Source organism: Camelus ferus, chromosome 5 (genome assembly GCF_009834535.1).
Source record: "Camelus ferus isolate YT-003-E chromosome 5, BCGSAC_Cfer_1.0, whole genome shotgun sequence".
In the NCBI taxonomy this organism is placed as follows: domain Eukaryota; kingdom Metazoa; phylum Chordata; class Mammalia; order Artiodactyla; family Camelidae; genus Camelus; species Camelus ferus.
Window position 1 is genome coordinate 67,720,626 of NC_045700.1, and position 26,436 is coordinate 67,747,061.

Genomic DNA, 26,436 nt, shown 5'->3' on the forward strand with positions numbered 1-26,436 from the left:
GACCTCGGGAAATCTGGCTATTCCAGAAAGCAAGGAAGTTTGATGTCAAAAATCAGAAGTTAGTCTGAAGGAGCTTCCCACTCACCAAAGCTGAGGTATCACAAAGAATTGACTGTAATTGATTGAAATACACTACATGTATGAAATTCTGAGTCCGTAATGATACTCAAGAAAGAAAAAGCCAGAGAAAACTCCTTTGTCACCATTTGGCACTTCAATGGATGAAATTATTTACTTTGAAAATTAGTTGTTTAAAGTAAAAAAAAAAAAAAAAAAAAAAAAAAGCATTTTTCCTACATTAATGGTATAAACTATATTTCAGAGTAATCAAACAGCTCCAGTTGAAAACTGGGGAAATCACTGTATTATAAAGGAATGCCAGGAAGTGTAGGGAAAAAAAATGAAAGCATTTAAAAAGCATCATATTATAATACCTAAAGAAGTTACTGTTTCAGGATAAAATAATCATCTGTTATAAAAACTATTGTTAGTAACTGGACATAGTACCAAAGTTAGTCCATAAATGACTATTTCTGATTGCAAGTGAAGCAAATTCATGTTTGCAGTGAGGTTATCATCTTAATCTAATAATCAAATTTAGGTCACTAATGGTGAAAAACAAAACAAAAGAGATATTTTGTGTCTTTGGACCTGATACATAAGAAGTACATGTCACCTATGATGTAATCTTGCTAAAAACATTTAACTTAAATTCAATCAAGCATTTCAATATAACTTCCAGTTAACAGAAACTCAGGGGACTAGAAGAAGTCAAATTACTTCACAAGGAAGCAATCAAATCCACAAAAAATGACCTACTAAAGGACAACAGGTTGGTTTTTCTGCAAGTCAGTGTAATAAAGAGCCTGCTCTAGATTACAGAGATGTGAAAGCCAGCAATCAGATGTGTGGTCTTGGGTTAAATCCTAATTGGAAACAATATTTGGAGAACATTTAAAGAAATTTTAAAACAGATTAGGTACTATATGATAAAAAAAAATGATTACTTTTATAAGGCATGATCATGTTATATTTATAATGGAGGAAATATTTCTCTTTTTGAGACACATGTGTAAGTTTTTGGAGACTGTATGACACGGATTCTGTTTTGCAAGCAGATACTTTAGCAGTCACCACATACCGAGCAACAGGGCTCAGCATGATTTTACAACCTCACACACAACAGGTTAGGAAGAGGGTTGAGGAAATTGAAGTGGGGGTGGGAGGAGGTTGGAGGGGGTGAGTACCGGTGGAGTGGCAAGAAGAGAGACTGCACAGGTTCCTTGATCATTCCACTAATCCTAAGGAACGCTGAGCAGAGACCAGGGTGGTCTGTTGGACATGCCATGGGTAGGCATCACAGAACATACCCTGTTAGTCTTACTTTCATTGGACCATAGGACGATATGAGAGCCTTGTCAGTGGCAGGAATAAGCAAGAAGCTCAGCACCAGAAAGTGCAGAGTGTGGATACTAGCTGTTTATTGAAGTGCTCTGCAGAGGCTGGCCACCTTCAACCGGGAGATTTTGAGGCCTGTGGGAATTTACTGTGCCTGCTGCTGGTGCCAGGGAGCCACTGGCCCCACTGAAGATGAGTTCAAGTGCAGCCCGGTCCTCTCAGGGTGAGGTTCTAGTCAGGTTATTTTTCAAGCATCCAAGGGTGAATCCCCAATGCCATTTCAGCTAATTCTGCTTGTTGTATCAGTGTTCAAATCTACTTCAAAATTCTTTAGCATGAGATAATAAAATTTAACACACATTAAAATTTATGACTAATAAATAAGAATACAGATAAAGTATAGAGATTTGAAACAAAGAAAAAAGGGGGTGGGGACATTTGTCCAATGATAATCTGAAATAAGACGCTAATCACAATAATTGTAAACAGATTGGACTAACCTATTTAAATATATAGTCAGATTGGATTTTAAAAGACATTATCTACATGTCCCTTATGCCCCTATCTACATGTCTAAGACAAAACCACACTGAGAGGTTGAAAATAAAGGGATGGAAAATATACCAAGAAGACAGTTACAAAAAATAAAATGACGGTTACAAATATATCAGATAAAATAGGATTTAATGAAAAATTACTAATATTTAGGATAAAGAGAAAAACTTCAAACAAAAGAACTTATCAAGAATATGTAACAACTATGAATTATAAGCAGCTAATAACACAGCCTCTGCATACATAAGACAAAATCTCACTAAGTTAGAAGCAGAATTTCACAAACTATAACCATACTGGGGAATTTCAGTACACTTCTGTCAGAGGTTAGCAGATAGGTAAAATGTTTTAAAAATCTATATAGAGTATTTGAACAACAAAATGAATAATCTTGAGGTAATAGAGAAACAAGCAGACAAGCATTGATTTTAATTACACATTAAATTTTTATAAAAATTAACCATACATTAGGGTTATAAAGTATCATCATAAAATTTAAGAAATCAGTATCATATAAATCTCTTTTTGAACACTGTGATTAAATTAGCAATGGGTCTATGACATTTTTCAGAGAACCGAAACAAATAACCCTAAAATTTATATGGAGCCACAAAAGACCCAACATTGCCAAAGCAATCTTGAGGGAAAAGAACAAAGCTGGAGGCATAACCCTTCCAGACTTAAGACTATACTGCAAAGCTACAGTAATCCAAACAACAATGCACCGGCACAAAAACAGACATATAGTTCAATGGAACAGAATAGAAAGCCCAGAAATAAACCCACACCCCTATAGTCAATTAGTCCATGACAAAGGAGAAAAGAATATACAATGGAGAAAAGATAATCTCTTCCACAAGAGGTGTTGGGAAAGCTGGACAGCTACATGCAAATCAATGAAATTAGAACATTCTCTGACACTATAGACAAAAATAAACTCAAAATAGTTTAAAGACCTAAATATAAGACATGACACCATAAAACTCCTAGAAGAGAACATAGGAAAACATTCTCGCCATAAACTGTATCAACATTTTCTTAAATCAGTTTCCCAAGGCAAAGAAATAAAAGCAAAAATAAACAAATGGGACCTAATCAGAGTTAAAAGCTTCTGCTTCTGCACAGCACAGGAAACCATCAACAAAATGAAAAGACAACCTACAGAATAGGAGAAGATATTTGCAAACAATATGACCGACACAGGCTTAATTTCCAAAATATATAAACAGCTAATACAACTCAATATCAAAAAAACTAACAACACAATCCAAATTGGGCAGAAGAGCTAAATAGATTTTTCTCCAAAGAAGACATACAGATGGCCAACAGGCACACGAAAAGATGCTCAACATCACATTATTAGAGAAACGCAAATCAAAATCCCAATGAGATATCACCTCACACTGTTCAGACTGGCTAGCATCAAAATGCCTATTAACAGTAAATGCTGCACAGGGTGTAGCGAAAAGGAAGCCCCCCTAGACTGTTGGAGGGCATGTAAATTGGTGCAGTCACTGCGGAAAACAGTATGGACATTGCTTAAAAAAATAAAAATAGAGCTACCATATGATTCTGCAATCCCATTCCTGGGCATATATCCAGAAACAATGATAACTAATTAGAAAAGACACATGCACCTCAATGCTCATAGTAGCACTATTTACAATAGCCAAGATATGGAAACAACTCAAGTGCCCATCAGCAGATGACTTGCTGATGTGAGATGCGGACACACACACACACACACACACACACACACACACACACACACACACAGTGGAATATTACTCAATCAGAAAAAAGAAAGAAATGTCACCATGTGCAGTAACCTGGTGCATCTAGAGACTACTATGCTTAGTGAGGTCCCACAGGGAAAGACAAATATTATATATCACTTTTTTGTGAAATCTAAAAATGATACAAAAGAATCTATATACAAAACAAAAACAGATTTACAGACAAAACAAATTTATGGTTACCAAAGGGAAAGGGGGGGAGGGATAAATTAATTGTATGAGATAAACAGATACAAACTACTAATACATAAAATAGGTAAGCAACAAGGATGTACTGTACAGCACAGGGAACTGTATTCAGTATGTTGTAATCATCTATAATAGAAAATACTGTAAAATATATATATATAACTGAATCACTAAGACTAACACAATATTGTAAATCAACTATACTTCAATAAAAAGAATTAGCAATGGGTCTAGAGTAATACATTCATCAACTTTAAAAAGTACTATTAACTATCTCACAGGGTAAAGAGGGAATCACAATGGAAATCAAAGCATACTGAAATGAGTAATAAATGCATGTACTGTGTATCAAAAATTAAGAGATGCAGCTACTATAGTTGTCGTATTTTCATGAGAAGCAAATTTATATTTTAAGTGCATTTAAAGGAAGAAAGGGAAATAAATAACCATGTAATAAGCTAGGAAAGTACTTAAACTTACTGTTTTCTACTCCTACTTTCCTTAAAACTAAAGCAGAATAAAAGAAATAAGAACAGAAGCTATTAAAACAGAAAAAAAAAAGACTAGATGGACAAAATCAAAAGTTTTCTAAGAACGATTTAAAAAATAATAATATAGGCAAATCACTAAGACTGATAAAGGAAAAAAATAGAAAACATAAAAATTAACAATATTAGCCACCTCCTTCTATGATCCCTTATAAAAATAAACAGCACCCACATACACAGTTCCAGACTGAACAGACAAGTTTACAGAATCAGAATTCCTTTATCAAACACAAATTGCTTCAGAGAATGGGGGAAAAATACACTGAAAGTTTCCCTACTCATTTTGTGAAGCTCACATGAGTTATAGATGTCATAAGGCCAAAACCAAAGACAATGCAAAAAATAAAGAACTATCTCAGTTATATCGATGACAATATCCTAAATAAAAATTAGCTAGTAGAATTTGGCAATATAGAAAAAACAACACATCATGGCCAAGGAGGCTGTCCTGTGAGAATGCAACAAAGACTGGACATAAGAAAGTCTACTGACATTACTTTCAGGGATTAAAGGTGAAAAATTATCATCTGAATAAACAGAAATAACATTCAATAATCAATATTCATTAATTACTTTAAATTACACTACAACAAAAAATTAAATAAAAATAGATCCCTACTCACACCACTTAAGGAAATTATAGGTGAATTAAAGGTTTAAATGTGAAAAATAAAACAAATACTGGAAAATATCATTGTGATTCAGGGTAAAAAAAAATTATTTCTTTAAACATACACACGGCAAAACACTAGAACTAAAAGCATAAATGTGTTAAAATTTAAAAAGTGTCTATAATTTAAAAAATCAAGGTTAAAAGACAAGTCACAGACTAGGAATGATATTTCCAATCCTTAAAATCAAAAAAAAGCTCAGTGTTCAGAATAAGAAAACAGAATAGAAAAAAAAAAATGGATGCAAAGAATATTGGTGACCAGAGAGAGTAGTGTTGCTTTTCTATTAAGATAATTTCATCATATTTCCCTTCCAGTTAGAACCTCTAGTTTTGCTCAGGTGCACAACTTCCCCTCCCTTTAGGCACTGCATGGGATTTAGAGGAAGCCAACCCCAAGCCAGTTTTGACTCTTTCAATGTATTCTTGGCCACTTGAGAGACATAATGAAAAAGTGAAAATAAAAGTTAGACACACTCCTTGAAATCAGATAATTTAAGAACTAAATAAAAGCTTTAAAGTTGAAAAAAAAAAGTGGGTAGAAAAATATTTCCTCATTACAAATTCTTAAACTGAGAATTAAGATCACTGATAATTTCCACCTGTGTTATAGCAATTAATGTTCCTACCAGTATTATAATGAGAACTCCATTTTAACCATTTCTTCTTTTATATGAAATCTTTCTCATTTTATAGATGAATAAACCGTTCCCAGAAGGTAAAGTAACTCCTCCAAGGCCACGCAATTCAGTCTCTCAGCTGAGACCAGAAGGTGGGGCTCCCAATTCCGGCCCCACAACGCATTTGCTGTATTGTGTAACTTGAACACATTGTGTTCTTAATCCAGGTAGAAAAACAACATTATCTGTGGTTTGGGGTTTTCTGCTTCACTGGTTCCTCCATCAGCATAGTCTTCCATGAGTCAGAAACCCTCTCCTAACTGCTTTACCAGAAACCAGTTTCTCTTTATGCTTGACATTAACCATGCAACCAAATATCAGAAGTCCTGTCAGACAGAGAAATGCTAAAGGGGCAGGTTGTCCTGTTCAACGCCATCAGATTAAGATTAGAGCCTCCACCAAACAGAGAGCAGAATAACACACACAGGATCTTTAGGGGAAACTTTATCTGTTCTTACCTCCAGTGAATGTCAGTTAGTTACTTGAGATACATTAACTTTTCCAGACCCAAAGGGGTCTGTGTCCTAAATCATTGCTTCTGTGGCCTGAGACAAAAATCCTTTCTTCAGAGAGAAAGTTCAGGTGTTTCTTTTCCCTCCTTGTCTGCTGTTTGATGAGGCTGATGATAGTAAATATGATTTATTAAATGAGGAATGAATAAAATATATGCTTGTGTCTTAGACAATGTATCACGTCAGGGTGTCCTTATGGTCCCATCAAATTATCCTATTTTTTAAAAGTCCTTTGGTTTCACCCCCTCCTTTCCTCTCCAACAGAAAGTCTGTCCCACTTTTTTTTTTTTGATGTTTACAACTTACAATTTCATGCAAAAGGTTACAGTTAATTTGTTTTTCACAACTCCAGTGTGTTTATTAATTTGTCAAATATATTATGATATTTTCACTCTACCTACCACATCTTTGAATAATTTATGAAAATTAGGCTTCCAAGGGTTTCTTCCACCTCTGATCACACCTCCTGGTGTTCAAGTAGCTTGTCCTCCACAGGCCACGTCGTCCAGTCTCTCTTTATAACCTAACCTCACAGCATTCTCCCATTGCATTGGAGATTGGATACCATAAACAATATTTACGAGGCAAATTCCCTGGACTCTACTCTCAAAGCCTGTAATTCAACAGACTGGGACAGAGCTCAGGAATAGGCATTCTTGCAAACTCTGCAGGTATTTCTGAGGTACGTTCTCTTTGGATTACTCTTTTAGAAACAGTACCTTCAGAATTCTTCTGCTCTGCCCAGTAAGGTCTGCTTCTGTCCAAACACGGCTGACGTATCCTTGTTAATATGAATTTGCTCATTGAATTCTCCATGCCTAATACTCATCCTTCCTTTAAGACCCACATCAAGCCATCTTTCTCCTTGAAGCTTCCTTGGCCACCCTAGTGCAGAGCTCTCCTGGAACTTGCAGTACACTCTGTCATCAGTGATTGTTTATACCTGGACCTGGCTCTAGGTATAGATCTACAAGAACATCTGCCCAGTCCTCCCCATCCTGGAAACTGCCCTTCCCCCAGTGACCCATGCACCAAATGTCACGTGGCTAGAGACTGCTCCCGCCACCCGCCCTTGCTATGGCTGATTTAAAGTAGCCGTGGCTTCAAGTCACCAGACTTCTTTCCTGGACCCCAGAAAAAGATTCAGTGCCTCTCTGGAGATGGGAAAACTAGAATTGTTAGCAGTCTTGTTTCTCCTCTGTTGAGGGAGCGCATCTGTAGATAAACATGATGAAATCTGTGATAATGGAGCAGGGACAATTGAATCTCTGATTTCAGTTTTTCCTGAAGCCCAGCTGCATCCCCTACTTCCCAAGATCCAGATATTCAACATGCTCATAGATTACATGTAGCATTCTTAGAAATTAAAATAAAAAACCCAATACTTCATTTTATGACTGAGTCATTTTACACTGTACTTTTGTCACCGGAAATTAAGAGCTCTTAAATGGTTACTGGGATATAAAATTTACCTGTGTGTGTTCTCCTTGATGTCCTGAGTTCTGTAAGAGCTGTTTCCACTTCTTTGCCTCCAATCTCCTTCTCAACCAATAGTACAGCCATTTCCACCCCACTTTCCTCTATTGGAACTGCTCTTAACAAGATTATCAATGACTTCAAGGTTTGAGCTCCTATTTCTTTGATGTCCAAGCACCAATGCTTGTATCTCACCCTACAAACTGATTTCTAAGTTCCTTTCGTTGGTTGGTATAACAGTCACTTGCCTCATGACACAAAAGTGAGACCTGGGAATTCTTCCGGGCATCTCTTGTATGCTCTACTCTCTTATCCATGATCCGTGGACTTTATTTTCTAAGTATTTCTGCCACTTGTTAACTGTATGACTGAGCAATCTGACCTTTGTCTCTAAGTGCCTCAACTCCTTATCAATAAAATGGGGATATAAATGGTACCTACCATTGTTATGAGGATTAGAGAGAATAAAACATTTGAAGCACTTAGAACAATAACTGGCACAAAGCAAGTGTGGTTGTGAATGTTCTGTAATTATTACTGAATCAATCAATCACTGAGTCCATAATGTACATAAGGCGATCATGATGTAATTCAGGTTGTCGCCACCTCTGCCCTTAATAATATGATAAACTCCTAAGTATTCTCTTATCTCTGCTCTGGTCTTTGCAGAGTTGAACCTGTAACCTCTCTACTTCAAACTCTTCAGCAGATCTACATAACACATTAAAGCCAAGCTCTTGTATATGACATATATAGTCTTTTATGATTTAGCCCCTTAGAGCTCTCCAAACTCTCTCAACAGGACCAAAGTATTTGCAATTCCTACGGACAACCTTGGGAAAACTGTTTCTCACATCTGGCTTTATTTTTGTAAACTCTGGCTAAAATGCATTTTTCTATGATTTGGCCTGGTTGCCTCCTACTTGTCCTTTAGGACTTAGCATTACTTGGACCCCTCAGGAATGATGTTCAAATCCCCCTGTAATTTTCTACAGATTTTCCTTGAACATAGGAAAATCATGGCACCTGCCATTTTGTATCATAACTTCCATGTACACATCTGTGCTTCTCAATGGATGAGGGCGAGAGACACGTAAATGGGAGCGCTCTGGGGGGAGGCCAATGCTTTATTCATCTTTTGATCCATAGCACAAACTATGGTACTTGGCACAATGTTTGTTAAGTGAACAAAGACATTACGAACCATTCTGCAGAGTCAGTCCAAGCCTGTGAACAAAAGAGCCCAGAAAGTTCACAGTCAAATGTGGGAATATACTATGAGAGCTCGACAAAGATTTAATTTTCCATAGTGGTCTCCAGGTATAGTATCAGTCAGAAATCATGCAATGAGCTAAAACTCCACAAAAGTTTTCTCCAAATTAGACCACAAGAATTTTATCCTGATATTGATGCCTCGATTTGTTGCTTTAAAATACTTAGTTTTACATGTTGTCTTTGGTCCACTAATTTGAAAATTAGCAAACACTTTAAAACCAAAAATCAGTTTGGCAGTTCCTAGATAAATTGTTTTAAGTTACACAATGCAATAAAAAAATCAGTTTAACTATACGTGGTAGAAGCAAAGCAAAACAAAATATTTTACCCAGAGGATTTCTATCACATGGGGTGGAGTCACACAAGAAATGGCTAGAGGCTGGTTTCATAACTTATCTGTGTAAGTACTAAAGGTAACTATTTACAATAGCCAGGACACAGAAGCAACCTAAATGTCCATTGACAAATGAATAGGCAGAGAAGATGTGGTACATATATACACAATAGATTATTACTCAGCCATAAAAAAGAATGAAATAACGCCATTTGTAGCAACATGGATGGACCTAGAGATTATCACATTAAGTGAAGTAAGTCAAAGACAGACAAATACCATATGATATTACTCATATGTGGAATCTGAAAAAATGAGACAAATGAACTTACTTACAAAATAGAAATAGACTCAGAGACATAGAAGACAAACTTACAGTTACCAAAGGCGAAGAGGCAGGGAGGGATAAATTAGGAGTTTGGGATTAGCAGATATAAACTACTATATATAAAATAGATAACCAACAAGAACCTACTATATAGCACAGGGGACTATACTCAATATCTTGTAATATCCTATAATGGAAAAAAAACCTGAAAAATAATACACTTATGTACGTATAACTGAATCACCTTGCTGCATACCGGAAAGTAACACAACACTGTAAATTAACTACACTTCAAAAAAGTGAAAACAATCACCTGGCTTATGCTAAAGCAGAAAATAAACTATTCAATATTTTTGTCAAAAAAAAAAAAACCAACCTACAGATAACTAAAGAAGAAATAGAAGCAGAAGTACTAGGAAGAATAAATATTCTAATTGTTATTTTATGGAAGGTCGTTTATGGATATTCAGTGAATGCATATCTGAGCCCAGATGAAAAATGTCCTAATATTCACAAGTTTAATAGAACATACTTGCACAAAGTCTCTATTTTCTATTTTATCTTTTCATCAAAAGAGATTTAGAAACCCAGAAAAAAACTCGAATTTTGACATTAAGTGGTCATTTTGGTAAGTTCTATAATTACTCTCCTGAATACACACAGATAATTAAATTAAATTACATATTTTCCAATTGTTAAGAAAGCACTGATCAGAGGCTGAGCTTAAATGACTATAATCATTTCCACACAAATTCCCTCCCCTACGACTGCCATCACGTTTAAAATGAAAGAAGCCAGAAAGTGACTTAGAGGAATTGAGTAAGAACGATATGGAAATCACAGAAATGGCATAACGGTCTCAGAGGTCTACGTCTGCTCTGCTTTGTTTTGTGCCAGAGACAGAAAAATGATTTTCATGCTGAATGAAGTCCATTTGCTAATATTTAACAGTGAATGCAGAAAGCATAAAAACATACTTTGTAACACGCTGTATTCTTTTAAATACTGCCTCTTTTTCTCCTATAAAAACATTAACCTGTTAGAATCTGAGAAGTTGTTCCTTTTTCTTTCTTTCCATTGGCGTGTTCATTGTTTTTATCATTCATTGGTTTCTTCAGTCAGTCAGTTAGGTATTCAGTATCTGCTGTCTGCCAAGTGCTAAGCTGCCAACATAAAAAGCACATCCTCTGCCCTCATCACACTTCCACCCCAGAGGAAGGAAGGAGACACACACATGAAGAAGAATGATAAGTGTTCATGACACTGCTCATGACAGAAGTGTGATCTGTTCTCACTGAGCGGACGCGAACACCAGATACCTAGAGGCACAGGTACTGCGGTGGCCCCTGATATTTCGGTCCTGTATTAAATACTGCTTCCTCCAAAAATATTTTCATCATGATCTCAGCAATCTGCTATGGCCTACATTACTTTAAAAAAAAATATCGCTGAAACAGCACCAAACCTCTGCTAGGGAGAAGGGTTCTTGAGAAGAGATTTAAAAAGGAGGTTATGTTCTAGCCTGGGCTTAACAAATGAGAAGGGACCCGCCATGCAGACAAGCGAGAGAGGTGACTCTAGGCAGAGGGGGAGGGAGAGCAAGCCAGGGAAACAATGAAGGGTGGGGCTTTCAGAAAACTACCTGAGATGAAGGACAGGTTTGACCATTTGAAATTGGCCTGTTTCTTAATATATCTTCCTTTCCTGTTTCTTTCTAGGTTTTCAATTTAAACAAAATGTTTACAAGGAAGAGAACCATTTCACATCAAGAATGGAAAATGGGGCTGAATTCACTGACGCAGCTCCAATACTGCGTTAAGAATTGGTATTCGGAAGGTTCATTATTTTTTTTTTCCTTCTTCCCCCATAAATGAAAAGAAGGTGCAATCGCCTCTATAAACAACAGATGCTCAACCTACATTTAATGTTCAACTTCGGAATCTTTTTTTTTTCCTAGCTGTGTACTAAGTGCCTTCCTGAAATGAAAGCTAAACCTGAACAAATTCAGCTTTTATAAAAGATGATTCTCAGAACTGCTTCCAGAGCCTACCTTATCCCACCACCCTTTCCTCCTTCATGTCTGGTGCAAATCCAGCACATATATTTATTCAACAAACGTGTCCAGTACTTACTGTGTATTGTAAGAATTTTTACAATCACTCATTTATTTCTCAAGATGACCCTGTAAGATAAGTACTGCTGTTATCACCATTTTATAGACAGAAAAGCGAGACCAAAAAAAGGGACATACTTGACAACAGTCAACCATGTACTCAGGGGTAGAACTGGATTTGAACCAGGTAGTCAAGCTTAACGAGTCCGTATTCTTCACCAGGTCAGCCTGCTGCCTCTCACTGTTCTCAGCGCCCACCTACCTACCACTCTAGCACCTTAGGACATAATCTGAGTTCGAAGGATGAGTCACCAAGGTGAAATTTCATGGGAAATTATCTGTAATTATGGTTTCCTCTACTCTACCTGCATCTTCTAGAGACCTTCCGGGCAGATCTGTTTGTTATCCACTGCTGCGATGGTGTCCAGCTTCTAGAAAAAATACCTTTCTCTCATGGAAATTGGAGAGTGTCATGGGGGTAGATTACAATAATAATGTCTGATGTACAATTTCATGTGGTCAAACTCCCATCACGGAAGTCCCTTGTGATTTCCCATTCATAGCCATGTTTTTCAACTCAAACAGATGCCCTTCTCATTTCCAGACCCTGCATGGGTTCTCCATACATGACCAGAGCGACACTATCATCATAATTGGATTTCTTAATACTGGATTCACACTCATGATGTTATTTAAGAAGCTAAAAATAAAAGCTGTGGCTAGCTCCAGTTTTTGTATGCAGGCATATTAACTTAAATCATTTCCCTTTAATTATATTTAACACACATTAGAAATTTGGTAATTATAAAAGAACTTTAATTATCAACATTCATTATTATCACTATTATTAACATATATTAAGCACCCACAGTCTGCTAAATGCTATACTCTCAAGATAAAAGGCATTAACCTCGCAATTCCACTGTGGGCAAGAGAGAAGGCAATCTTCTTCTAGACAGAGAATAAAATTATCCTTGCCTAACTTGACAAAGAGCCAAGGGATGAGTCAGGGATAAAACCTAGTTGTCTTAACCACTAGACAATTGGGTAAACAAAGAATGGCTATAAAACTCTGCTGCTTTAAGCACATCTGAATCTATTCTTCCATAAATGTTTTTAATGCCTCCATCAGATTTTTTGTGGTGGCAAATCTTTCTGCTGCACAGGGATATCTAAACTGTATAAACAATCAAGTCATTTGAAACCAACTTTACAATATAAATTTTGGCATCAAAGAACAATACCATTTTTGGTAGAAAAATAACATGCGAGTATAAAATGAGAAAATTCTTTTATTTATTTTAGGAAGCAGCTTATAAACTGGCTTTGAAGGTAGTTTCAGATGAAGATTGTCCAAAGCATTTGAGCAATGACAGTATCAGTGGGACAAAGGTACAGACCCTAGGGTGCTACTTCCAAGATTAACATTTGATTTGAGTGGAGAATGAAAAGAGATTATACTGTGGATTAAGACATATTTGAAGTAAAATTCTAGCACTGCTACTTCTCAGCTATATGATCTCGGGCAAATGTGTTAACTTGTTTGAGCCTTAGCTTCTTCATCTATGAAATAAAATTAAATATAACTGATCTAGCAGATTTTCTAGCAGGGATGAAATAACTTATTTAAATATATATAATAAAATGTCCACATCTGACATGTACTTGGAACTGAGCAAAGAAAGCCCCTCCCTCCATGATATCCTGGGTAGAATTACGTGGCCATCTGTTGGCAGACCTAGCATGCAGATTAATGCTGTTAAAACTGCAATTAAATCGCTTTGTGGTTTAAATAGGCTACTATGTGATAGGAAAATGTACTCTGTACTGTTCTTCATATAAAGCTTTTATATGTGCCTCCTGTTCTTGAAAACCGATGTTTTATTCTGGGTATGCGAAAGAAAATTTGATCTACTCATGAGAAGTTCAGAGTCTAGTAAGGGAGACATGAAATGTGGAAAATTATAGCACACAGTAGAAAGAATTATAATAAAGATATGCCTATGTGCCATGGGCAGGAAGTAGTTCATTCTGCCTATAAAAGGGAGAGGTGAGGGCAGGATTAGTGAAAGAAAGAGATCACTGCACTGGGTTTTCAAAGAAAACTGTACATTTGCTAGGGGGAAGTGGGGTGAATGACATTTGTCATTTGCCTGGCAGAAGGAACAGCTGGGCAAAGACACAGACACATTCTGTGCACGTGTGAGAAACTGAGCAGCGTGCATGGGGTGCCCAGTGTGGTGTGGCTAGAGTTGAAGCTAAACACTGGGGCTGCACTTAGGTTGTAAAAAGTAATGTCCAGAACCCTAAAATAAACTCTCGCTCATGGTCAATGATTTTTGACAAGAATAAAGGGAAAAGAACAGTATCTTCAACAAATGGTGCTGGGAAAACTGGATATTCACATGCAAAAGAATGAAGTTGGACCTTTACCTAATACCATATACAAAAATTAACTCAAAGTAGATCAAAGACCTAAACATAAGAGCTAAACCTATAAAACTCTTAGAAGAAAACATAGGGCAAAAGTTCTACAACGCTGAAGTTGGCAATAATTTCTTGGATATGACAACAAAGACATAGGCAGCAATAATGGAGACAAACTAGACTTCGTGAAAATGATTTTTTGGGTATCAAAGGACATTATCAACAGAGTGAAAAGGCAACCTACAGAATGGCAGAAAATATTTGCAAATCATCTACTATATAGAGAACTCCTAAAACTCAACAACAAAAACAACCCAATTGAAAAATGGACAAAAGACTTGAATAGATATTTCTCAAGGAATATGTATGAATGACTAACAGGCACATGAAAAGATGTTCAACATTACTAACCACTAGGGAAATGCAATTCAAGACTTCAAGATGACACCTCATACCGATAAGAATGGCTATTTTTAAAAAGCAGAAAATAACAAGTGTTGGTGAGGATGTAGAGAGATTGGAACCCTTGTGCACTGCTGGTGAGAATATAAAACAGTACAACTATGGAAACCAGTATGGTGGCTTCTCAAAAAAATTAAAAATATAATAACCACATGATCCAGCAATTCCACTTGTGGGTATATACCCCAGATAATTGAAAGCAGGGTCTGAAAAAGGTATCTGTACACTCATGTCCACAGCAGCGCTATTAACAATAGCTAAAAGATGGAGGCTACCCCAGTGTCTACCAAGAATGAACAGATATGCAAAATGTTTCACATACATGTTACCCTAAAAAGGGAAGAAATTCTGGCACAGGCTACCACATGAATAAACCTTGAGGAAATTATTCTAAATGAAACAAGCCAGTCACAAAAAGCAAACATTTTATGATTTCACTGATATGAGTTCTCTAGAGTAGTTAAAATCACAGATACAGAAAGGAGAATGGCGACCGCTAGGAGCTGGGGAGAGGGGGGATGGGGACTTACGGTTTAGCAAGTAGAGTTTCAGTTTTGCAAGATGAAAAGAATTCTGGAGATGCATGGTGTGATGGTTGAACAATAATCTGGATATACTCAGTGAAACTTAACGGTCTATTTAAAAATGGTTAAGATGGTATATACCATGTGCACTCTACCACAATAAAAAAGCCATATCAAGAAAATAAAATATATTCTGGAGGCATGGAAATCAATCAGTTGTTTCAGGGCAGGAGAGAGACATGGTCAAATTTTACAAATATAGTCAGATATTTACAGGTATATGATAATTTTATTCATGAAACAATAAGGAATCATCTCACATCAATATAACCTTATTGGACAAATTATACAACCTTTAACTAAACAATCCTTATATGTAATAACATTTTGACTAGATTAATATATGAACTTCTGATAGGTGTTCTAAAATTATGGTCTTACACTATAGCAATGTCATTCACTTTGGTTGCCTATTTATCTTTGGATCTTCAGAAAACATAGTTGAGTACCAAATATATTTTATTTAAAATTAAGAAAGCATGTGTAACATAATGATTGAAATTAAAGACAGAGAAAAAGGAGACAATACAAATTCTTTAAGCAAGTCCACCAATGCTGGCTTCTGATACTTAAAAATCTATCTTTTTCCTTTTAAAGGAGGAGAAACCTTTATGATTTTTACAACAAATGCCATTTACCCATTCTTTGCTTGAAAGGGTAGGGAGCTTTGTGGAGAAAGGAGGCTGGAAAGGCAGTTGGAAAACATCACGGCTACGTCAGTCAGAAAATTGTCAGCCAGTTGTAAGTTAAAAAAGATTTGCTAAAAGTAGTGATGTTTTTACTGGTTCAAGTCTGTCAGAAGGCTTTGGATTCTCCAGTGCCTCACACCAGTGACTTCAGAACTAACTCGCTCCAGATGTCCCTATGATCATCTAATCAGACATCAAAAGCTGTACGGTGACAAGCTCACACGCTGCTTACGAGGATGCTGTATGTTTCCACCAGTGTAAAACACATACAGTAGCTACTTTTAAAATGTGATTCATCTAAGGCAGAATTCTGTTTTAAAGCACAGAGCTATTAGGAAAGGGGCCACCCTCTTGAGAAAGGGAAAAAGTCTTTTAAATGTCTGTACAGTGTCATTTGATGACTAGATTTTGAAAAAAAGAAAAAAAAATGAAACCTGCACTTCAGAAGAGTTTATGTTGCAAGGAGGAAAAAAAAAACTCCCATCAGAAGAGATTTCTACGAATTACACCATGTTCAAGGGAAAAAAAAATCCTTTCCTCTCAATACTGACTGTTTTGTTTCTTCTCAAGGTGAACACTCATTAACCCTTCCCTTCTGTGCCATCAATCTTCGGTAAATGCCTACAACATGGAAGACATACATGGCAGATCAGAACCTACAGAAGACATGGTCCACACCCTTGAGCTTTCACTTTAAAGTAACGTGATCTACTTTAGTCTGCAGATTTAAGCAGTGCTCTTCTCCAAAGAAGTTAAGTGTACGGATGCATGTTTTTATGCTGCTACCTTTGTGTGTGCATTTAGCTTTTTAAAAAATACGTATTTCTTCATATCATTACATTGAGCAATAAATTTTGATGTTTTGCATAGAAATACAGCCTCATTCCATGAGCACTTATAAATATTGAGACATTAAAAGGAAATTTAAAGATGAATTCATACCAGTCAAGTTAATTATTTACATCTGGAACCCTGAAGTTGCTAGTCTGGTCTGAGTCCCTAAGAACAACAGCCCATACTGCTAACGTGAGACGTTTATTAGTGTTTTTCTAAGAAACACCTTGTGAATGTTCCCATACCGGTTTTGAATTAATTCACGTATTGGGATTTTTATTTTTATTTTTTTCCCAATCACTTGAAACCAGAAGTACTTCTTAAAGAAGATGAGCTATGAGGAAACCTTAGGAGGAGAAATCTTTAGATGTGATGGGTATATGAGATATCCTCTCCAGAAATTTCTAGTCCAATCAAGGATTTTCTAAATTCCTTGAACATAGTTATTAGAAAATTATAAAGCTACAACTACCAAGATTACTAACTGTTTGATTAGAGAACTCATGATTTTGTTGACAGAAAGGTCGAACGCAGATAACTGACGCCATGAAACACACATTAATCTCTGTTCTCTGTTCACATATCGTGGGCACTGACAAGATTAGGCTTCATACTGTTCTTCTCCAGCATCATCAAGGTTTGTTCTTTCCTTATAATTCTACTCTTTCTCAGCATCAATTTCTGTGATGAAGTCATTGTTAGAATTGTAAGCAGGTAAATCAGGTCTCACTTGAAACTGCTGACCTCAGCCACCAATCCACATTTTAAATTCCAAGTGGAGAACCTGTATTTAAACCTCTCTCTCCCCTTGACAACACTGAAAAAAAAAAACCAAAACACAGGTAACACATATTCCTAAAGCAGAAAATCCTAAATCAAAGCTTTTTATGGAGCAAAACAGTGTAGTTTCACCATTTTTACATTCTAATCATAGATACATGTGTGTCTCTATATATACATACCACGCATATGTATACACATACATGCACACATGTTTACAAAATAGTTAAAAGCTGTTGGACTGAATTCATTTTGCCCATCTCAGACGTAAAAGTTTTAATCACCTAAATCATGTATTTAAGTGTCAGGCACCGTGACTAAGGGCTTGGATGCAAAAATGAACACACCAGCTCGTGCCTCCGAGGAGCCATCTTGTAACAGACATGTAAACAAGCAGTTATACTTGAGATAAGAGCTAATAGAGAGAGTGCACATGGTGATTCCCTTGAGAGGCCTGGGAGGCTGAGCAGAGTGTAGACTAAAGGCAAAGGACACTAATTTTAACGTTTAAAAAATCTATCATTTGACCATATACACTCGTAGATGGCTAGGGTTGTTTAATGGCATTAGGTCTGGTCTTCATAACTAGGGTGTAAGTTTCCTGAGGACAGGGACCAGGCCTCATGTTTTCTGCATGGCACGTGGCAGGGGTCGTGGACATCTAAGAGATCGATCAATTTCAGCTGATATAAAAGCAAAACCCATTCAATTTTCATTAGGTGCAGATTAATCTAAACAGCCTAAGACAACGTGTCATGGTTGCCCTTTTAATTTTGAAACTGACCTCCGAATATTGATCCTTCTTTTAGACTTTCATTTCTGGACCAGATCCAAAAAGAATGACGCACCAGCTCCCACCTAAACAGGGGCCACAATCCTCAGGTTCCTTGATTAGTCGTGGCACAGACATTCAGACAAGTTTGTTTCACCAACTTCTGCAAGGTTCGGTGAAAAATGTTTGCAGAATAAACTTGGCTTCTGGATTTTTCCCACCTGTACTCGAGTCTTACAAACATAACTGCTTCAGAAATTAAGCTGCCTAAACTTGTCAAACTAAGTAAACATCTGACCCCATGAAATATTGGATGGCAGCTTTATCTCTTAAAAACAAAGCCATATGAAAACCATCGTTGCAATGTGTCTCCAACCCCTGGTCTTATCAGCACACAGCGTGAACAGCTGGAGTTACAAACACCAGGACTACTATTAAATCACTGTGGCAGGAGTACGGAAAAAAAAGAGAAAAACCTTTTGTAGGCTTCTGGATCGCTGAATAATGCGATTGTATATTACATGCTATTTCCTCCTCCCTTTTGCTCTTCAGTATCCACCCTCTCCTCCTTGGAAAGCAATGGATAGAGCCTTCCCTCCAACATACATCAGTCTACAACAACTATTTTGTTCCACTGTTTCTACAGCTACTTAATTGTGTATCTGACAGATAGAAAAATCTGATTCAGTCATTCAAAATTTTTGTTAAGTTCCTATGTTGGATTCTGACAAGTCAACAACCCACAACCAAAAGTCTTCTGATACGTCAGTAGCAGTTTGATGATTTTAATCCTAAAAGCCAAGCTATTTCACTTTCTTTGTAATATTCCAATGGTTTCTTTCATGAATTTGAAAACATTTAACCCAGGAGGAATGTTGACTATAATAACTTCAATATTCGTGACATCCGAGGGAAAATTCTCAAATCAATATATATATGCAAGACACAAAGAGAATGATTCTGCTCACCGGAAATATCTTCTTTCACTGGAAGCTACCTGCCACTATCTTCACTGATGAAATTCCAAAAACTCTAAAACATCGATATTGTATTTTCACTTCTCGTTCCCACTGAACACAAAGGACTATTGGAAACACTTCTGCCCAGGGTGTCTTCCCAAAAGAGTCAGAGTCCCTTTCCCCTAATCTTACTGTTGCTAAGAACAGTGTTGCTAGTGACTAAAGGATTATTTTTGATCTCTCAATGCAGCAATTTAAAAATTTCTATTCATTTGCACATCTTGAATTCACATTATATGTGCTGGATAAGAATGGTGATACTACGATGAAATAACCTTAAGTATTTAATACACATTTGGAGGACAGTGGCAATTTCCACTTTACTTTTTTATCTCTATCATTCATAATTGGTGGCTCTCCCACGTTATCTCATCCTAAATCCCAAAACAAGTGGTTCTTAATCTTTTGTATTCCTTCTGATGCAAGGAAATTTGATAAGAGTGATAGAATGCCTTCAGGACACACACAGACACACACGCACGCGCACTCGCACCCCACCATGGCATAAAACTTCAGATAGTTAACAGACTCTCTGAAACCCATCCATGGAACTTCCAATTTAACAACTTCAAAGACTGGCATCTTATTTTTGAAATAAAATGTATATATTATAGATATAGACTTGAAAAAAAAAAAGAACAGTATTTTCTTAATTTATTTTGGTGACCCAAGACAAGTAATGGTTTTAGAACAAAGAGAACCACTGCAACATTACAATTTTCAGGAATCCACTTTTTAATTTACTCACCCTGTAGGATCATTTTGCCTTAGGGGTTAAATGTGAAACTATAAACTGTCATTAAAACACAGAACAACCATGGTAGTTAACCGGATATTAAGGGGAAAAAAATCACATCTGTTTTAGAGTTCTCTTCCATCCGGAAATTCAGGAACATCAATTTCAAGAACCTGGTTTTATGGCATGCCCTTAAGCCAAGAACACCAGGTTACAATCAAGGGAAGGAAGGTAAGACCGCCCTTAATCAAGCTCTCACTGTAATATCTTGCCCCCAGGATTCTCTTTGATTCAAAAGCAGTCTGTACAATTGAATTTTCTACTCCCAGAAAGATAAATAGTCATTATTATTTGCACATTAATAATTATATTATTCTGATTAAGTGGATTTATGAAAAGAGGAAGAAAGGAAACAGATTCCCATGCTGTTTAGCTGGTGGTACTCTGACATATACGTGATTTGGCGGTTTTGCAATATACACAGAATTAGAAGCTTGCAGAGAATCTGATTTTTCTAATTTAAAACCTCCTTTTTTTTTTAAAAAAAAAAAGAAAAAACTCCAACTTGTCTAAGGGTGTACATCTTAAATAACCAATTGGTAATAACTTAACCAGCCAGAAAACAAGTGCAACTTCTCCAACAGCTCAAAAACACATCTCTGGACATCAAAGAAAACTCTCCCCTCTATACAGCAAGCCTAATGAAGTACAACTAAAAATAACAATCATCAACTGTGGTTTTACAGGCAGTATTTCAACGTAATCAAATGTGTCAAATGTTCATCCTTACAGCTTCTTATGTTGTGGGTTGTAAGTCAGTTTCATTTCTTGGGAATGACTGAATATAACCCACTTGGGGATATGCCATCTGTGAATTACTTACATCTGAACACTCTGCTTAAGAGATGGAAATTTTGTTGTCGCTTTTTTTTCCCTTGTATATTGAAATGAATGCAATTGAACGGAGCTTTTTAAGCAATTATTTTTCATATCAGTTGCTTCATGGATACATTATCACACGCTTTCCCTATTCATCATCACTTATCATATCATAAGAATCAAGTACGGACAGTGCAGCTCAAGTGAGGGGAGGAAGCAGAAGCAGAATTACGGAGTCTGAGAGGCGGAGAAGAATCCATAGTGTCCAGTTCTGTACTCCCCAGGGCTCAGGCTCTGGCCACACAGAACACCCTCAGTGGTGAGCTCCCAGGCACAGCTGCAGTTGTTATGTTCCCATGGCTTCCTTGAAAGGCCGCTCCTCTTATGGCTGAGCCAACAGTAAACTGACTATAATTTATCATCCATACAGGGACACCTCTGAGGGTTAGCTGGGACACTGTTAATAAACATGCCAGAACAACAGGTATGAACTAGAAACTGCCCCAGGCAGACCTAATCACACTGTTACTCCAGAGACGACGTGCAACGCACAGAACTTTCTCTCAAACCATTTCATTAGTGTTATATCCAATTTCACATCCGTCTAGAGCTGCTCCATCCAATAGGAATGGAATGTGATATATTTTTAAAATTTTAGTAGCCATTTTTTTTAAAGTAAAGAGAAACAGGTGAAAATAACTAAAATATATTTTGTTCAACCCAATTCACCGTAGTATCATTTCAACACCTAGTTAATACAAAATTATTAACCAGATCTTTATATCACTTTTTTTTCATATTTCAATCTTTGTAATCTGGTGTACTCATCAAATATAGGATACGCAGGGATAATGGAAGACAGTTATAATACACACACACACACACACACACACACACAAATGTATTTTTCTTCTAGATAAAAACAGACACAACTAAATGTCTTCATTTACTAACTTTGCCTACCCTTTGCACAGTAGTGCAGTTAAACTGTCTCTTGCCTGGCCTGGACCAGACCTTAAAGCAGATGACCACTTACCCAGCAGATTCTTTAGAGCAGACAGGGATCATACCTGAGTTAGGAAAGTTAGGTAATTGCCAAGAACTTCTAGGGCTTTTTCAAGACTAATATGAGCCTTGCGTTCCTAAGTCCAACATGCATACACTGAGCACCGTCTATGTACTTGAGATCAGAGAGAGAAAGGTAACTAAGGCACAATGTGTGTTTAAAATTTGTATGAAGAGAATGTTACAACTGAGGCAAGAGAAGCCTAGGATGTGCCATTATTCAGTGACAAGGCAAGGACCAGACTCTCTTCTCTGGGTCTCAGGTCTGAACTTCATCACCCACAGGGAACACTGTGAGGGAAGAAGGAAATCTGCTTTCCTTTTTACTATTGATACAAAAGGACCCAACCCATATTTGAGAACTTGCACAGGGTTAGGTAAAAGGATTTTGAGTGTCAGCATTTCTTCTTGAATTTGAATTTGCATCTTTGCTATCCATAAACTTGAACGCACAGTTGAACTTCATTCAGTTGGTCTCAACACAGAGCCTAAGTGCAGAAGCACAGAACTAAATAATGGTGGAGTTTCTGCATGTAAATCACGGTAACACGTTAAGATAAGACTTTTGTCTTAGGGTATATTAACATCGTAAAAATAAGCAGTAGATTAGAGTTTTCCTCTTGTATGTAATTCTCTCATTTTTGTAGTTCTTCTCTTCCTCCAATCCAATATAGTTAGGCTTAACATGGTCTCAATCAGTGTGCATTAAACACACAGACATGCACCACACCACATACCGGTTCTGTTTGTACTCATCATTAGAGTGGAACACACACACCTGATTTTTACTAAAGTAACGTTCCATTAAATATGTTTCCTCAGAAGGATGGAAAGTGAGAACACATTCCATCTAAAATACACTCAGGACAGGTACTTCCTTGTTTACAAAAATAAATATGCCAAAATAGTGCTGCAAACCTGTTAGTAACTACCCCATGATTTCATATGGTGATGCCTACTTCATACACACTGGCATTGGTTCTTGATGAGAATATTTTATACTAAACTGGGAGAATCCATTTAGCTCATTCAGTATCTTTATTTACCTACAGTTTTATTTTCCCTGAAGGAACTATAGGGAGTAAGACTTAAAATCGAGAAGAGACTTGCTTTTAGGAAACCTTTAAATACGGTTACGTTATCGAAGATCACCTATCGCAATGATACCCAGCCATTATCCAAAATGTAACTCTCAGGCTGTTTTAAAGGATGAACCACAGTTACAACTCTTCAGAGCGACTCAGGATTTAGCAGAAGGACCTCACAGCCCCAAATGGAAGACGGGCATCGTCTCTTCAGGAAACTATTATCCTCTTAACTTCTCAGTTACAAGTAGGACAGCTATAGGTGTATCTAGCTGTAAGCACGTTTATTGCTATATAATTTTACTTTTTCTTTATTTGAAAGTTGAGATCTAGAAACACAGTGCTGGTACCACATGTCTATGACACTGGTAGCTTGAAACTTTATCGCCATTCATCATGATATGATTTCACAAAAGCATTGTGTTAACACAGTGAAAATAGATAAACTATACCTTGGAGCATTATGAAGCGGGAGGATGAGGGAAACCCAACAGTTCAGTGCCCTGGTTAAGAGCATAGGTTCTGGAGCCAAACCATCTGGGTTAAATTCTTGGCTCGGCCGCTTACTAGCTGTGACCTTAGATCACTAAACTTCCTTCTGCCCCAATTTCGCTATCAATGAAACACGTTCGTACTCTGACGTGGAAGTGTAGATGACTTAATGTAAAGTCCTTTAAATGGCACTAGGCATGTAATTCGAGCTTTATAAATAACAGCTATGACTATCACTGTATACCGGCGATAGCTCCTGCTGGTTATCTTTATGACGAATACTGCATGTCCTAGCAAAAGATCTCTGATGATCCACTTACTTAAAGAGTGCGAGGTCTCAGTCAGTTTTTATGGGTAAGTCACTTTGATCTTTCATTAGAAATGCGAACTGCAGGATACCTACTGGCATAACAGGTTTCAGACTCTGGCCACTGGGGTGTGAAGCGCTTGGCTGGGCCTCAGCAGGGGGGCTTGGCGCTGGGTCACTGCTTCTCCTCACCAGCAGCGGAGTGCCTGTAGGGCAAAATCAGAGGTGAGAGGTCAAGAGAACCCTGCGGGGAGGGGAGTGCAGGGTACAATGCCATTTAATTAAAAAGGTTTACAACATGCTTTCGTGTAAAAACATTCTGTTTCTAAGAATGCCTGTAAATTAATTCACTTAATGATCCTTGGTCATCTATTTATAGAATGACACATTGAAACAAAATCTTGCAACTCTCCTCTTTTCCCATTTGCATTTTAAAGCAAGCCACTGTACTTAACAGAAAACGGTTAGGCAATGCAAAAGTTGGTGGTGTGCAGCTGAAAATTGATCTAGAAAATACATTTGAGTATTAAAATGAATGATTATCCAGCAGACAAGTGAAGAGGTTCACACAGTCAGAGCAATTTGCTATTCAGTAGAGCTAGAAGTATAGTTATTACTGCCATTTGGCGCTTCCCAAATCTTTTGAATGATGATATTTACTGAAATAAATTATTTTCTGGGGTAATAGCATTAATGTCTATTTAGGTACACAAAGAGATTGGTTTCATTCTCTTCCTTTTCTCCTAAAGTAGATAAAACTGATAAGGAAAATAAGTTAGTTCCTCTAAAAATATATCCTGATTTCTTTTTAATTTAATGAAAGCTTCCACTATTAAATATTTGAGTCAGTTATTAAATTCTGAAAACAGATCATACTATTACAAAGTTCAAATGAAATTCAACCTTAGCAGAGCTAGTGGTCTTACTACTCTGCCTACAATTAGGCCAGAAATAATCCGCTTCATAAACAACTGGCCACAATAGAGGAGACACTCAAAAAATCTGTTTGTGACTGAAGAAGTGCTCTCTTATATAAATTAACTTTTTATTTCTATGCCTCTGGGGAAAAAAGACACTGTAGAAATGCAATTCTCTGTTTATCAATATGCTGAAAATAATTCCCCAACTCTCTCAAGCTACTGTAGGTTAAAAATAACATTTTTCAGACCTCATTTTATTTGGTATAGTTATAAAGATTGAATCCATTTTGAAGTTATTTAAAAAATCTGATTTTTCTACGTGCTGCAACATTCTTATTCTGTGTACAAAACATAGAACTGCTAATACTTTTTCATTCCTATTCAGTTAGAAGTCACTTTTAAAAAATAACTTATTTTATAATAAGAAACTAATGTGCTACTGAGGATGAAACACTATGCCAAAAGGTATTATAAAATCTAAGTTCACATTCCATTGTTTCTTTTTTATTGGCAGACATTTCACTACATAATTTGCCACCTCTACTCTGAAACCTTTTCTTAAGTATAGTTGACTTACAGTATTTTGTTAGTTTCAGGTGTACAGCGTAGTGATCCAGGGTTTTTGCAGATTACATTCTATTATAGGTTATTAGAAGATAATGGGTATAATTCCTTGTGCTATACAGTATATCCTTGTTATCTATTTTATACACAGTACTCTGCACCTGTTAACCTCACAGCCCTAATTTGCCCCTTCCCCCTCCCTCTGCCCCGTGGTAACCACAGGTTTGTCTTCTATGTCTGTGAGTCTGCTTCTGTTTTGCATATACATTCATTTGTATTAGTTTAAAACATTTCTTAAGTAAGTCACATACCAACAGTTCTATGGTTGGCACTTATTCTCTGAAAGAAACATTTTTAAAAAATCAAGAAGAATAAAAGCAAGAGAAAGTACTGTAAAATCTTAGACAATCAAGTCCTGGTTCCACATCAATATGTTTTTCCCTCCTTCAGGTGATTTGACAACCAAGAGCCTCTCAGGTTGAGCCCCTCAGTTACCATGAACACGAAGTGAACAAGTCAGTCTAAATGCGTTATCCTCAGGAGCAGCCCATTACCGTTAAAGTTGAGAAGAGAAAGGGGCCACCTCCCTGAAACTCTGGTTTGTTTCCAAGCATTTAACCCAGACCAGTGCACTGCACGCCAATCATCTCAAATTGGGAAGAGACAAATACAAAACACGTAAAACCAGCATGGGGCACCAAAGCCACAAAATAAGTTGATTTAGAGGCACAGAAATGGATAATTTAGTGACTGACAACTTCAGTTACATTCTTTTTTCAGCTAAGTCATACACATACACACACACACACACATATATACAGAATATTGTGTGTGTGTGCATGTGTGCGTGTGTGTGTGTCTATACAGAGGGGGAGAGAGAGAGGGGAAAAGAGAAAGACATTTTTCTTGGGTAATAAGTATATTTTTCTTAAATAAGCCATAGTACA

At 36.8% G+C, this 26,436-nt stretch overlaps 1 protein-coding gene across 1 annotated transcript in view; it reads right to left on the bottom strand.

Annotated features, from left to right (window-relative positions):
- Positions 1-26,436, bottom strand: part of PARD3B (par-3 family cell polarity regulator beta) — a 923,861-nt gene that overhangs the window by 484,020 nt on the left and 413,405 nt on the right. The window contains 1 exon segment of the mRNA XM_032480017.1: positions 24,102-24,211. Within this exon segment, the coding sequence (XP_032335908.1) occupies positions 24,102-24,211 (110 nt within the window).